The 12,004-nt window shown below is 43.0% G+C and overlaps 2 protein-coding genes across 5 annotated transcripts in view; both read left to right on the top strand.

The window, feature by feature from the left end:
- Positions 1–5,617, top strand: part of Bltp2 (bridge-like lipid transfer protein family member 2) — a 30,404-nt gene extending 24,787 nt beyond the window's left edge. For 3 of the 4 annotated variants that reach the window (XM_004857000.4, XM_004856999.3, XM_021238504.2), the window contains 10 exons: positions 24–179; positions 266–387; positions 1,165–1,345; positions 2,684–2,770; positions 3,092–3,202; positions 3,339–3,474; positions 3,563–3,693; positions 3,855–3,956; positions 4,225–4,359; positions 4,778–5,617. In XM_004857000.4, the coding sequence (XP_004857057.3) occupies positions 24–179; positions 266–387; positions 1,165–1,345; positions 2,684–2,770; positions 3,092–3,202; positions 3,339–3,474; positions 3,563–3,693; positions 3,855–3,956; positions 4,225–4,359; positions 4,778–4,960 (1,344 nt within the window). In that variant the 3' untranslated portion in view covers positions 4,961–5,617. The remainder of the gene's footprint in view (positions 1–23; positions 180–265; positions 388–1,164; positions 1,346–2,683; positions 2,771–3,091; positions 3,203–3,338; positions 3,475–3,562; positions 3,694–3,854; positions 3,957–4,224; positions 4,360–4,777) is intronic. The other variant, XM_021238503.2, reaches the window with a different exon arrangement.
- A 173-nt stretch (positions 5,618–5,790) lies between these two features.
- On the top strand, positions 5,791–11,585 carry Rskr (ribosomal protein S6 kinase related). The gene is given in 12 exon segments (XM_013076823.3): positions 5,791–6,056; positions 6,455–6,679; positions 6,772–6,855; positions 6,982–7,050; positions 7,447–7,516; positions 7,735–7,843; positions 7,989–8,028; positions 8,271–8,298; positions 8,509–8,598; positions 8,685–8,773; positions 8,872–8,982; positions 9,412–11,585. Coding segments are annotated over 12 exon segments (1,194 nt in total). The 5' UTR covers positions 5,791–5,999; the 3' UTR covers positions 9,634–11,585.
- The last annotated feature ends 419 nt before the right edge of the window (positions 11,586–12,004 follow it).

The following is a 12,004-nucleotide window of genomic DNA, read 5'->3' as shown; positions in this document are numbered from 1 at the left end:
TGTTTCTGTCTCCTTTCCTTTAGGAGCACAGTGAGAAGAAGCAGCGGGTCAGGTTCCAACTTGAGATTTCTAGCAACCCTGAGGAACAGCGTAGTAGCATATTGCATCTTCAGGAGGCTGTGCGGCAGCATGTGGCCCAGATACGGCACCTGGAAAAGCAGATGTATTCTATCATGAAGGTAGTCGCCCCAGGGAATCTGACAACAGGGATGTCTTCTAGGACAGAGGAGATTTCTGTTTAATTTCTCTTTTCCTGTTTCCCTAGTCTTTGCAGGATGACAGCAAGAATGAAAATCTGCTTGACCTGAACCAAAAGCTTCAGTTGCAGCTAAACCAAGAGAAAGCCAACTTGCAGCTGGAAAGTGAAGAGCTCAATATCCTCATCAGGTGCCCCATAATCTTTTCCCAGTCTTTTCCATTGCCCCAGCCAGAGTTGATTTCTCTTCCTTGCCCATGTTCCAACAGTCCCTAGGTCTAGTATCAAAGGCTGATATTGGAGTAGATTTAGGCTTGAAACAGATTCTTGCTTTGTAGTTCAGGCTGGTCTCACTCAGGATCCTCCACCTCAGCCTCCTAATTTCTGGAATTACAGGTGTGTGTCACCACACACAGCTCATGTTGGCCAAAGAGGTTAAAAATAAGAGAGTCCCTTGGGCCGGGGATTTAGCTCAGTGGTTTCGCTGCCTGCTGCGGAAGCGCAAGGACCCGAGTTTGATCCCTGGTACCAAAAAAAAAAAAAAAAAAAAATAGGAGAGTCCTTCCTCTAAGTCCTCAGTAGAGTACTTCCTGGGAAAGGCTCTGCTGCAAGAAAAATAGGTAGTTGGGAAAAATCACTTGTGGCCTTGTACGTCTGAACTGAGTATCTGAAAGTTGATAAGGAAGCAACACAAATGCAGATACAAAAATAGGGGTTATTAGTGGGAAGAGACTACTTTATCATGAAGCTGTAGAGCTGAAAGATGAAATTTGTGTCCCACAGTTCAATGTTAGTAAATTGATTTAAAAAAAAAGAAAATACATATATATATATATATATAAGGATTGGCTAATCCAGAATAGGTTCATCCCTAAGTTTGCCACCTTCATCATTCTAGAACATCTCATCCTGCTCCCAGTTTACATGCTGTTTCCCTTACTGGCTTTGGCTCTTCTGTCCACTTAAAGGTGTTTTAAGGATTTCCAACTGCAGCGGGCCAACAAGATGGAGCTGCGAAAGCAGCAAGAAGATGTGAGTGTGGTCCGTCGCACTGAATTCTACTTTGCTCAGGCTCGGTGGCGCCTGACAGAGGAAGACGGACAGCTAGGAATTGCTGAACTGGAGCTGCAGAGGTTTCTCTATAGCAAGGTATCTGGGATAGATAGTTGCACAAAAACAGCTATGTTGGGGCATTGACCTATCTCAGAAATCTAACAGAGAAAAAAGGGGGCTAATTATACATGATTATTGTCTTAAGCACTTTCTTGTCACTAAGAGATAATACACAACGCCCACAACTTAAAGGAGCAGAGGATTGTTTTGGCTTGCGTTTTAGAAGTGTCACTCTGTTCAGCAGGCTCAAATATAGAAACCACATGGTGGAACGGTCTAGGAGTAGGCTACTCACATCACAGTGGTCTGGAATCAGAGAGCAAAGGACTAAGCTAGAGAGAGAGATAACACCCTTTCAAGTCATGGCCTCACTAACCTTCCTCCCCTTACCAGACCCCACCTCCAAACAGTGTCAGCTGTAGTGTCCCCATAATCCAGTCACCTTCCAGAAGCCCAGTCTGTGAGCACATGAAGCTCTTGGAAGACTCTAGATATGAACCATAACAATTATTAATGATGGCCATAATTAAAACATTAGTAGAACTCCTTTAGACAAATGTTTGTAATGTTTAACAATATAGGTGCAGGTGAGTTTGATCAAATGCTTCTTCCATTAAGATTATTCCTAGAAACAACAACAACAAAAAAAAGATTATTCCTAGGGCCAAGGATTTAGTTCAGTGGTTCCGTTGCCTGCTTTGCAAGGGCAAGATCCTGAGTTCGATCCCTGGTACCAAAAAAAAAGATTGTTCCTAGAATTAATTTCTTTTGTTGTTTTGTTTTTGTTTTTGTTACGAGGAATAGAATGCTGCTGAGCTAAACCCCTGGCCCCCTAGAAGTAACTTCTAGAGGGAAGTAATTTTCCAAGTCCACCTTAGAATAGAGCCATTCTTCTTTTTTTTTTTTTTTGGTACTGGGGATTGAACTCGGGACCTTGTGCTTTCGAGGTAGGCGCCGGAACCACTAAGCTAAATCCGCAGCCCAGAATAGAGCCATTCTAACACTGACATTCAGCTTTCCCACAATTACCCACTGATAATGGAAAAAGGACATTTAACTTTCTGACAAGTTAATGAATGAGGATTTTTTTTTTTAAGAGTAGGAAAAATTTATTGAGAGATAGCTTCTGTCTGAGACAGAAGGAGGGAGAGAGGGATATTTTTTAATGTAGAATAACTGGAATTACCACTAGCATTTAGTACCCATGAGAAACACTTGGGATAGAGGGTATTTTGATTGTATGAGACTGAAAGAGATAACAGTTTGTGATTAGCATATGGTGAACCTGTAAACAAACAGGATATGTAGCGATTTTCTGGCAGGCTTCTGAAAAGGCTTATTATAGTGATGGGGAGTGTGTGTCTGTCTTTATAGGTGAATAAGTCCGATGACACAGCAGAACATCTTCTGGAGTTGGGCTGGTTTACTATGAACAACCTCCTCCCCAATGCTGTCTATAAGGCAAGTCTTTTTTCTCTTTTTTTGCTTTTTGTGGTGCTGGGGACTGAATCAAGGGCATTGTGCATGCTAGACAGATACTCTACCCACTGAGCTCCACCCCCAACCCTATAAGGCAAGTCTTATTTTCCCTTTCTTATGCTTCTTAGCATACATTTAAAATTGGCCCTTCCGTATAAGCCCACTATAGGAAATGTGATCTGAGATGGAAGCTTGCCTATCTTACCAAGATCATGGCTTTTCCTTTTATTCTGCAGAGGATTTCTGGGTTGATTTATGATAGGGAGAACATTTGGTCGGGCTCTTATTTACTCTATCCTACAGGTAGTCCTGCGGCCCCAAAGCTCCTGCCAGTCTGGACGACAGCTAGCCCTTCGCCTCTTCAGCAAAGTCCGGCCCCCTGTTGGGGGTATCTCTGTTAAGGAACACTTTGAGGTTAGTGAACAGTCCCTTGGGAACCCAGGAACAAAGGACAGCCCAAAGTTAGCTATGTGTAAATGCCAAATAGGAGTAGAAAACTGAGGCATAGTGTCTGAACATAATTGCTTCTACAACCTTTTTCCACATTTAGGTAAATGTGGTTCCTCTCACCATCCAGCTGACACATCAGTTCTTCCATAGAATGATGGGGTTTTTTTTTCCTGGCCGAAGTGTGGAAGATGATGAAGTTGGTGATGAAGAGGATAAGTCCAAACTGGTGACTACTGGTGAGAACTTTTCTAATAGGGTTCCAGAAGATGGGGTGGTAGCCCCAGAGACAACTGAAGCTTCAGAGGTGCTCTTGCTTTTTCATAGGAATACCAGTGGTGAAGCCTCGGCAGCTGATTACAACAGATGATACCATAGCCCTGGGACCTGGGAAAGGTGTTGCACAGGGCTTGACTAGGAGTTCTGGGGTCAGAAGATCATTTCGCAAATCACCTGAGGTATCACAAATGCTTCTGATGATAGAAAAATGGGAGAATCTTGAGGTTGAGGCTGGATGGAATTTCAGTTTCTTATGAGTACTCTAGAGTTAAAGGTTGGGGGGGACACTAAGCTTTGTTTGATAGTTTCAGGGGCTCATGCCACTTTTATGCCTTCCTAGCACCCTGTGGATGATATTGACAAGATGAAAGAGCGAGCTGCCATGAACAACTCCTTCATCTACATAAAGATTCCACAGGTTCCACTGTGTGTCAGCTATAAGGTCTGCATCTCCCCAGCATTTTGTAGAACAGGGTAGGAAAGGAAGCAGATAAGATCAGCAGAGGTTATAGCTAGGGAGATAGCCAAGCTTCTTGTAAAGCTGGGCTATGGGTGACAAATCTGTTCCTTCTGCTCTCTGGAGAAGTGAGCCATTACTAGATTGAATTAAGGGAAAATCAGAATAGGTTGCTGTTTTAGGACTTTATACTCAGGTACTGGTTTAGACTCAAAGTGGTAGTTGATATATTTTTTTTTTCCTTCTCTTACAGGGTGAAAAGAACAGTGTGGACTGGGGTGACCTTAATCTGGTGCTGCCCTGCTTGGAGTACCACAACAACACATGGACATGGCTAGACTTTGCTATGGCTGTCAAAAGAGATAGCCGCAAAGCCCTGGTTGCCCAGGTATCCCACTAGGGATCATGGCTGTTTGGTTAGCAAGGGCTGGCAAGCAGATCCTCTACTCAGGAGGGCCTTTTGTTCTGTTAAATATTAACAGATAGCCGTGGAAAGTGGCAGGTAAATGAAGTGAGTGACTTCTGTTCCCTGCCTTTTCCACGACTGCCAGATTACTAAATTGAATATTTACTAATGTTTCATGATAACTACCACTAACTTTAGAGAACTAATTAGTGCTGCTACCACCTTAGGATTAGAATAGGTTCTAATTAGACTGTGAGCGTCTTCAAAGCAGAGACCATTTTATAATTTGAATTGCCCCATTATGCCTTGCATGTAAGTTTAATAAATCTCTGTTCACTTGGTTCACTTTTATGTATTCTACCTGCCCCACTAATACTGTTACTCTTCTCCATCCTGCCAGGTAATCAAAGAAAAGCTAAGGCTAAAGCCTGCAGCAGGGTCTGAGGTCCGGGGAAAGCTAGAAACTAAATCAGACTTGAACATGCAACAGCAGGAAGAAGAGGAGAAAGCTCGGCTACTCATCGGTTTGAGTGTGGGTGACAAGAACCCTGGCAAGAAGTCCATCTTTGGCAGGCGCAAGTGATCTGGCAATTGTTGAGTGGCTGCAGTACAGGATCTGACTCTGGATCAGGCCCTAGGGACTTGTGGAGTGGGGGGAGCTTCCTTTTATCCATCAGGATTTGTGGGGGTTTGGAGCTCACAGGTAATATGGAATGAGGCACTGCTGTTAGCAGCTGGCCTGTTCCCTGCAGAGCATGGTGGACAGTAATGCTGAGTTTCATCTCGTGCTAATAAGGCCCAAGGCCAGAGCAGCATTGAGAGTATGACCCAGGGAATGGTTCCAGGGTTGGGATCCTGTTCCCTTGGGGTCTGCTGATAGGGTGGGGGGATAGTTCTGATCAAGTGTGACAAATTTTTATAAATACATATATATATATATATATATATATATATATATATAAAACATATACATATATATATTTCTAAGTGTAACTGTTCTCCCTTTGTGCCAGGAAGCTGAGGGGAGGGGACTGATCCTCTTTCCCTCATTCCACTGCCTTGTATGAAAGTTTATTGTTCTGGGGAATTAGCTTCTTCCCAGTCTGTATGCCTACTTGGGAGGATAGCAATAGGAACCAGGGCTGGCCATGGGTCCCCTACTGTTCCCCCTGGGGTGTGCCCTGGAGAATGGAAAAAAAATATATATATGATTTAAAGAAAAAAAATATTTTAAATTTGATGTTTTTTTTTTCTGAGTACATGTGTTCAACCTGTCTGTGTCCTTCCCAACCCCATCAACTTCATATAGCCTGTAACTGCTACTCTTTTTTTGGTACTGGGGATTGAACTCGGGTCCTTGCGCTTGCGCAGCAGACAGTGAAACCACTGAGCTAAATCCCTGGCCCGTTGTAACTGCTACTCGTAACTCTTACTGAGGGTGCCTTCTTCCCATGCCTTGAAACTATATCACAGATACTGTCCTGCCCTAGTAAGACACTGGCCCAAAGCTGATGTTTCTGTACACACTGGAAGAGGTGGGGCTTATGTGTAATGCAGCGTCGCTTATGTAACTGGGATACAGCAGATTTAGTGGAAGCACAGAGGCAGACAGAAGACAGAGGATGGGAGCAGTGAGCTGTCGGCAGGGGCAACATAGCCAGGTGGCTGCTCCTCATAAGGTAGGCTGTGGGGCTCTTAACAGCCTATTGAGGGAAAGTGAAGGAGGCATAAGCCTGGGGCTTGAAAAGTAACTGGTTAGGAGCTGTCGGTGATGCCCAGTTTGGGGGAGGGGGTGGTGGAGAAGGCATAAAATTTGAAACCATTGCAACACTATTCTGAGGCACTGGTTGTATTCTTCGTACATTATGGAGAAAGTGTCCAGTAATTGCTTTCCTAGAGGATTTGGATTATGTCCAGGAGATCCAGGTCTTATCACAAAGCAAGGCTAGTGGGAATTTTGCCTGGTACTCAAAAATGTACCTTCAGTGGATGAGACGTGAGGGATGGGAGTACCTACTAAGATGTATAACCAACATTGCTTCAGGAGTAGGTTTAGAGTGGCTTCCTTGCTTCTCAGGGTGGCAACATCCGGGTCCCCTGGGTCCAAGGCTTGAAGAGCCTCTGGTCAGGTGTGGGGACCATGAGGTCAGGTCTGGAAGAACTGTGGGGACCACACAGGCATCAGTGCCAGCACCAGGAGACTGTAGAGAAGCCTCTCTCTGAGTGGCCTGTACCTCAGTTCATCAACCTCTTTCTACCAGAGTTTCCCATGAGGCCCATTAGGGGGCAGCAGCAGCTGAAGGTAGGTTAATGGAATCCCTGGGAGGGCTGTCTTTGCAAGAAATCCAGGAACAACCAGTCTTAATTGCCCTGTTCTCCATTTTCTCAATGCAGATTTTAGGCCTTGTGGGTAAAGGGTCTTTTGGAACTGTCCTGAAGGTGCTAGATTGTGCCCAGAAAGCTATATTTGCAGTGAAGGTAGGAGTCTATGTACTCATCCACATTACTCCCTAGTTCCTAGTTCCAAGAGAACTCCTCAGAAGCTAGGAGGATTAAACAGTTCAATAGCACTATTTCCCTTTGAAGCATTGTTTCTCTTTATAGGTGGTATCCAAGATAGAAGTCCTACAGAAGGACACCCTGAGGCAGTGCAAAGAGGAAGTTAGCATCCAGGTATGCACAGATTTCTGGAAAGAATGGTGGGAAGAACTAAACCACAGCTAGGGAGAGCGAATTTCAAATGCAGGTTTCTTGGTTTTCCTTTTCCTGGTTTTGCCCTTGCCTTCTGCTTCAGCCTTAGTTCAACACCAAAGTAGATCCTTAGAAAAGTATCTGTTATCAATAGTTATTTGTAATATCCTGTCAGGGAAATCTCTCCAACACATGTCCCAGTGTGTTAGTATTAAGCTGGTTCCAAGACTGCCAGATAGGCAGTACCAATTAGTGAGTTCCTCTGAAACCAGAGTTGAAGCACCAGCTCCATTTTTTCACAACTAGGGGAAACCTGATTTTTTTGCTGCCTTTATTCTCAGTGACCTTGTTCTAACTTCCTGTTTTCTTTGTGCCTAGCGGCAAGTCAACCATCCTTTTGTACACAGCTTGGGAGATACCTGGCAGGGAAAACGGCACCTCTTTATTAGTGAGTGACTGGCTTTTCTCTTCTTCCTCAAGGGTCCATTTACCATTCTCTTGACCTGAGGTTACTTACTTCTGGGATTATTCTGCCTTTGCTCTGTTTCTCCTCTCATAGCACCTCTCTATCCCAAAGGGAGAGGAAACAGCAAGTGGCATCAATTTGGGCCTTGAGCTCAGTCATTGTAGTCCCCACACATTGCCTACATTTCTGGTGCTTTGCAGTGTGTAACTACTGCAGCACAGATCTGTACTCCCTGTGGTCTGCTGTTGGCTGCTTTCCTGAGGCCTCGGTCCGTCTCTTTGCAGCTGAGCTGGTCCTTGTGCTGTGTAAGTCAAAGGGCAGTAAAGGAAATGGGGAGGGAAAAATCAAGTTGGTGGGAAGGATAGAAGAGAATTGGTAGTAATTGTGGAAGTCAAGGGATAGGGATAGGGATGGGAGGGTAGCTACCAAAATGGAAAGAAGAAGAGAGCTTCAGTACACTCTATGACTTGGGCATCATCCATCGAGATGTGAAGGTAAAGTGCTTTTTCCCTTAGTCTGAGGAGGGGCCTCAACAACAAGTTTGAACAGGTCCAAAAAGGCAGGCAGAAGCTGAGAACAGTTGATCTTAGGGCCCCAGTGGGTGCTAGGGATTTAGATAAGGCCCTCCAAGTATAGATTCAAATGCTGAGTAGGGCACATTCTTCAGTTGGGGGATACACATGATGAAAGTTGAAAGGAAGAGGAAGAAAATAACTACTTACCGGTGATCTTTCAGATGGAGAATATTCTTCTGGATGAACGAGGTAAATCTTATTTTTCTTTTTTCTTTTTGTACCAGGGATTGAACTCAGGTCCTTGGACTTGTGAGGCAGGCGGTGGAACCACTGAGCTAAATCCCTGACCCAAGTCTTATTTTTCATAGCACCAGAATGAGAGGTACTTTGGTTTGGGAATAAATCATGGCTAATAAAGGTGGAATGGGAGTGGTACCATTGCCATATCTTCTTTTATAGGCCATCTGAAACTGACAGACTTTGGCCTGTCCCGCCACCTGCCCCAGGGAGCCCGAGCCTATACTATCTGTGGTACTCTTCAATACATGGGTGAGAGAGAAGCTATACTGGTGGGTATACATTGGGTTGGAGGATAGTCAAAGGATGTCAGTGACAAGGATCTTTCAAATCCATAGCCCCCGAGGTCTTAAGTGGTGGACCTTACAACCATGCTGCTGATTGGTGGTCCCTGGGTGTCTTGCTTTTCTCTCTGGCAACTGGAAAGGTGAGAAAATGTTAGTGCTGTTAGGCAAAGAAGAGAGCTTTGTCCTGTGGTGGGAAGGAAGACATTAGGAAATCTTGCCATTTTCTTTCTTAACTCAGTTTCCAGTGGCTGCAGAGAGAGATCATGTGGCCATGTTGGCAAGTGTGACTCACTGTGACTCTGAGATCCCAGCTTCTCTTAAAAGGGAGTTCTCACTCCTGCTTCAGGAGGTAAGGGTGAGCACTACTTTCCTTCTTGACTGCCAGACTATTTTATCTTTCCCTTATCATTGAAGTGATATTTCTCTATTCCTCTGATTAATTTTTTGGAGGGGGATATTGGTGGGATGCTCTGGGTTAACCACCTTTTTGCCCTCTATGTAATTTGGATTTCATTCCTGAGTTCTGGATCTCTCAAATCTCCTCCCCATCTGGAAGATAAAGGTCCTTCCTGAGAGAGTGGACCAGTGCTGCACAACCAGGAAACTTATAAATACAGCACCTTTATTGCCACATTTGCCTCAAATTATTCTGTTTATAAATCCTTTACTTTTTTTTTTTCTGCCCTCAACAGCTCCCTGAACTTCTTCTTTTCCATCTTCTTTGTTTAGCCTCTTTCCTGTCTCAGTCCCTCATCCTTCATAACCTATTTCCCTTCAGCTCTTGTGCCAGAATCCCCTCCACCGTCTGTGATATCTACATCACTTCCAGGTCCACCCTTTCTTTTGGGGTGTGGCCTTTGACCCAGAGCTCCTACAGAAGCAGCCAGTGAACTTTGTCATGGAGACACAAGATACCCTGCCCAGTCCATTGGAGTCCATGCCCTTCAAAGACTTTGACTGTGATCTGGAAACCTTCCTTGTCCACTCCATCCCTGCTTGACCCTCTATTGTAGATTGGGGCTGAGCTGGGATCCTGAGGATCTCCTTTGCCACCAACTCAGTATGACCACCTTGATTGTCTAGTTTTTATTTTGTAGCCCCTTACCATTCTGTTCTTCTAGGTGTTGGACCAGAGTTCAGTTTTTGAGCATTCTACTACTGAGAGCCACAACTGAATGTAGCCCTTCCCCATCATACAGCTCACTTCTCAAAATTCACCATCTCAAACCAGGCTAGTAACCTTTTCCTTTGCTTCGCTTTTCTAGTGCTCTTACCCTCAAGCCGTTACCCAAAGGCTTTTTCCTCTTTTGCCTCTGTTGTTTCTCTGCCGTGTTTCCTCTCTTGGGCAGTAATGATACATCATAGATTCCCAAGGTGCTATTTATATGTTTAAAAGGCTGGTCATAAACAATGTGATTATTTTTCACAGGTCTCAAGCTGGGCATGGTGGTGCACACCTGTAATCCCAGCACTTGGGAGGTGGATGCAGGAGGATCACTGTGAGTTGGAGGCCAGCCTGGGCTACATAGTGAGTTTAAGGCCAGCCTGCATTACAAAGCAAGACCCTGTCTCAAAAAAAAAAAAAAATTAATAATTTAAAAAATAAACAAATAGAACCACCCAGAGGTATCAAAAGCTGGCATTTCAACACCTAAATAAATATACACCCCAAAAATAAGATCTGGAGGCCTGAGAATAGACTAAAATAAACCTAATTTTTTAAAAATTGGAAAGTGAATTTAATAGTCAAATATGAGGAAGAAAAAAGAAGTGGGAACATCAGTGGATAAAAGATCTTCTCTAGGGATAAATGGAATAGTATCTAAATCTTTTCTAAAATGCAATCTCAGAAGACGAGAATTTTTTTTCTTTGAGACAAGGTTTCACTATGTAATTCAGGCTGCCCTTGAACTCACTATGTAGCCTAGGCTGGCCTTGAACTCACAGCAGTCCACCTGCTTCAGCCTCTGGAGTGCTGGGATTACAGGCGTGCACCACCATACCTGGCAAAGACAAGAATTTTTAAATCCGACCATTTCTAGACATCCCAGGATTCAGTTTTTTAGTTGGGTAAATCAGATTGAGAGATTAACCTTAAGATTTAAGGTTAGAGCTGTATTTTAAGAACTTTTTCCTTTTGTAAGGAAAATTATCTGGACCATGAATTTATGCAAATTTCTTGTCTTTATGACTTTCATTTTCTTTTTTTTTTTTTGGTACCTGGGATCAAACTTGGGTCCTTGTGCTTTCGACGCAGGTGGTGGAACCACTGAGCTAAATCCCCAGCCCCAACTTTCATTTTCTTTAACATTTCAAAAGTTTCATTTTTTTGTGGTATTTGAGGGAAAAATACATTTTAATCTAGACCATATTAATCTTCAGTTATATCTGAATACATATCTGAACGTCTCTCTTCCCAGACCAAGAGAGTCTGGGGAGTATCCTGTATATATCAGTTTATTATTGTCTTTAGATTAAGCCAGATTTTCCCTTTATATATTATAAGCTGACATTTTTATTGGTCTCTGCAGAATTAATTTTTCTTGATTGTACTTTGGCAATCCATATGAATATCTATGAAACTTGATTTTTTTTAAAAGATGTTTATCATTAAGTTTATACTGTTGAATTTAGGATGAATGAGAGAAATTTTCTCTGAACCTAGTTGTGCTTTTCCTAAACTGCTGTTTGGTTTTTACCTTAGACACAAAATATTCAACTGATTTATATCTTTCTCCTTGTACTAATGCTATATCATTTGGAGCCCAGTTTGTGGCTCACTTCCAGCAAATGTTTATGTATTTTATATGCCCATCATATTCTTGGTTCCATCTTCCTTTTATACCTTTATTTTACTTTTTCTGTTTTAATCTTGTTTATATTTTATATTATCTGCATCTCTGTAAGCCTTTTTGGAATAAAGTTGGGGTGTAAATAAATAAGGAGAATGTATCCTTTGTTTTTTCTCATTTGTTTCTCTTTAGACATTTTCATAGCTTTATTACATTTTTTAAAAAGTTGTAGTGATCAGACATGCATATTAGAGAAAAACCCTGAATACTAAAAGTAGGAATTAACAGTTTCCAAAATAGTTAAGAGCGTTAGATTAGAATATAGATCTGACGCTTAGATCCATCAGTATCTCAGTATCCATTTGTGTGTGTGTGTGTGTGTGTGGTACTGGGGCTTTAGCCTAAGGCCTTCGCACTAAACTACATTCCCAGCTCCTTTTTTTAAATTTTGAGACAGACTCACTAAGGCATTAAGATGTCCAGGCTAAGTACAAACTTGCAGTGCTCCTGCCTCGGCTTTCCAGAGTACTTGGGATGATAGCCGTGTGCCACCACTCCCAGGTTATACTACTGGTTTTT

The sequence above is a fragment of the Heterocephalus glaber genome, unplaced genomic scaffold, assembly GCF_053883595.1.
Source record: "Heterocephalus glaber isolate CG9 unplaced genomic scaffold, H.glaber_assembly_v1.0 deba00001564, whole genome shotgun sequence".
Lineage (NCBI taxonomy): Eukaryota > Metazoa > Chordata > Mammalia > Rodentia > Bathyergidae > Heterocephalus > Heterocephalus glaber.
This window is presented reverse-complemented; position numbering and strand designations above follow the sequence as displayed.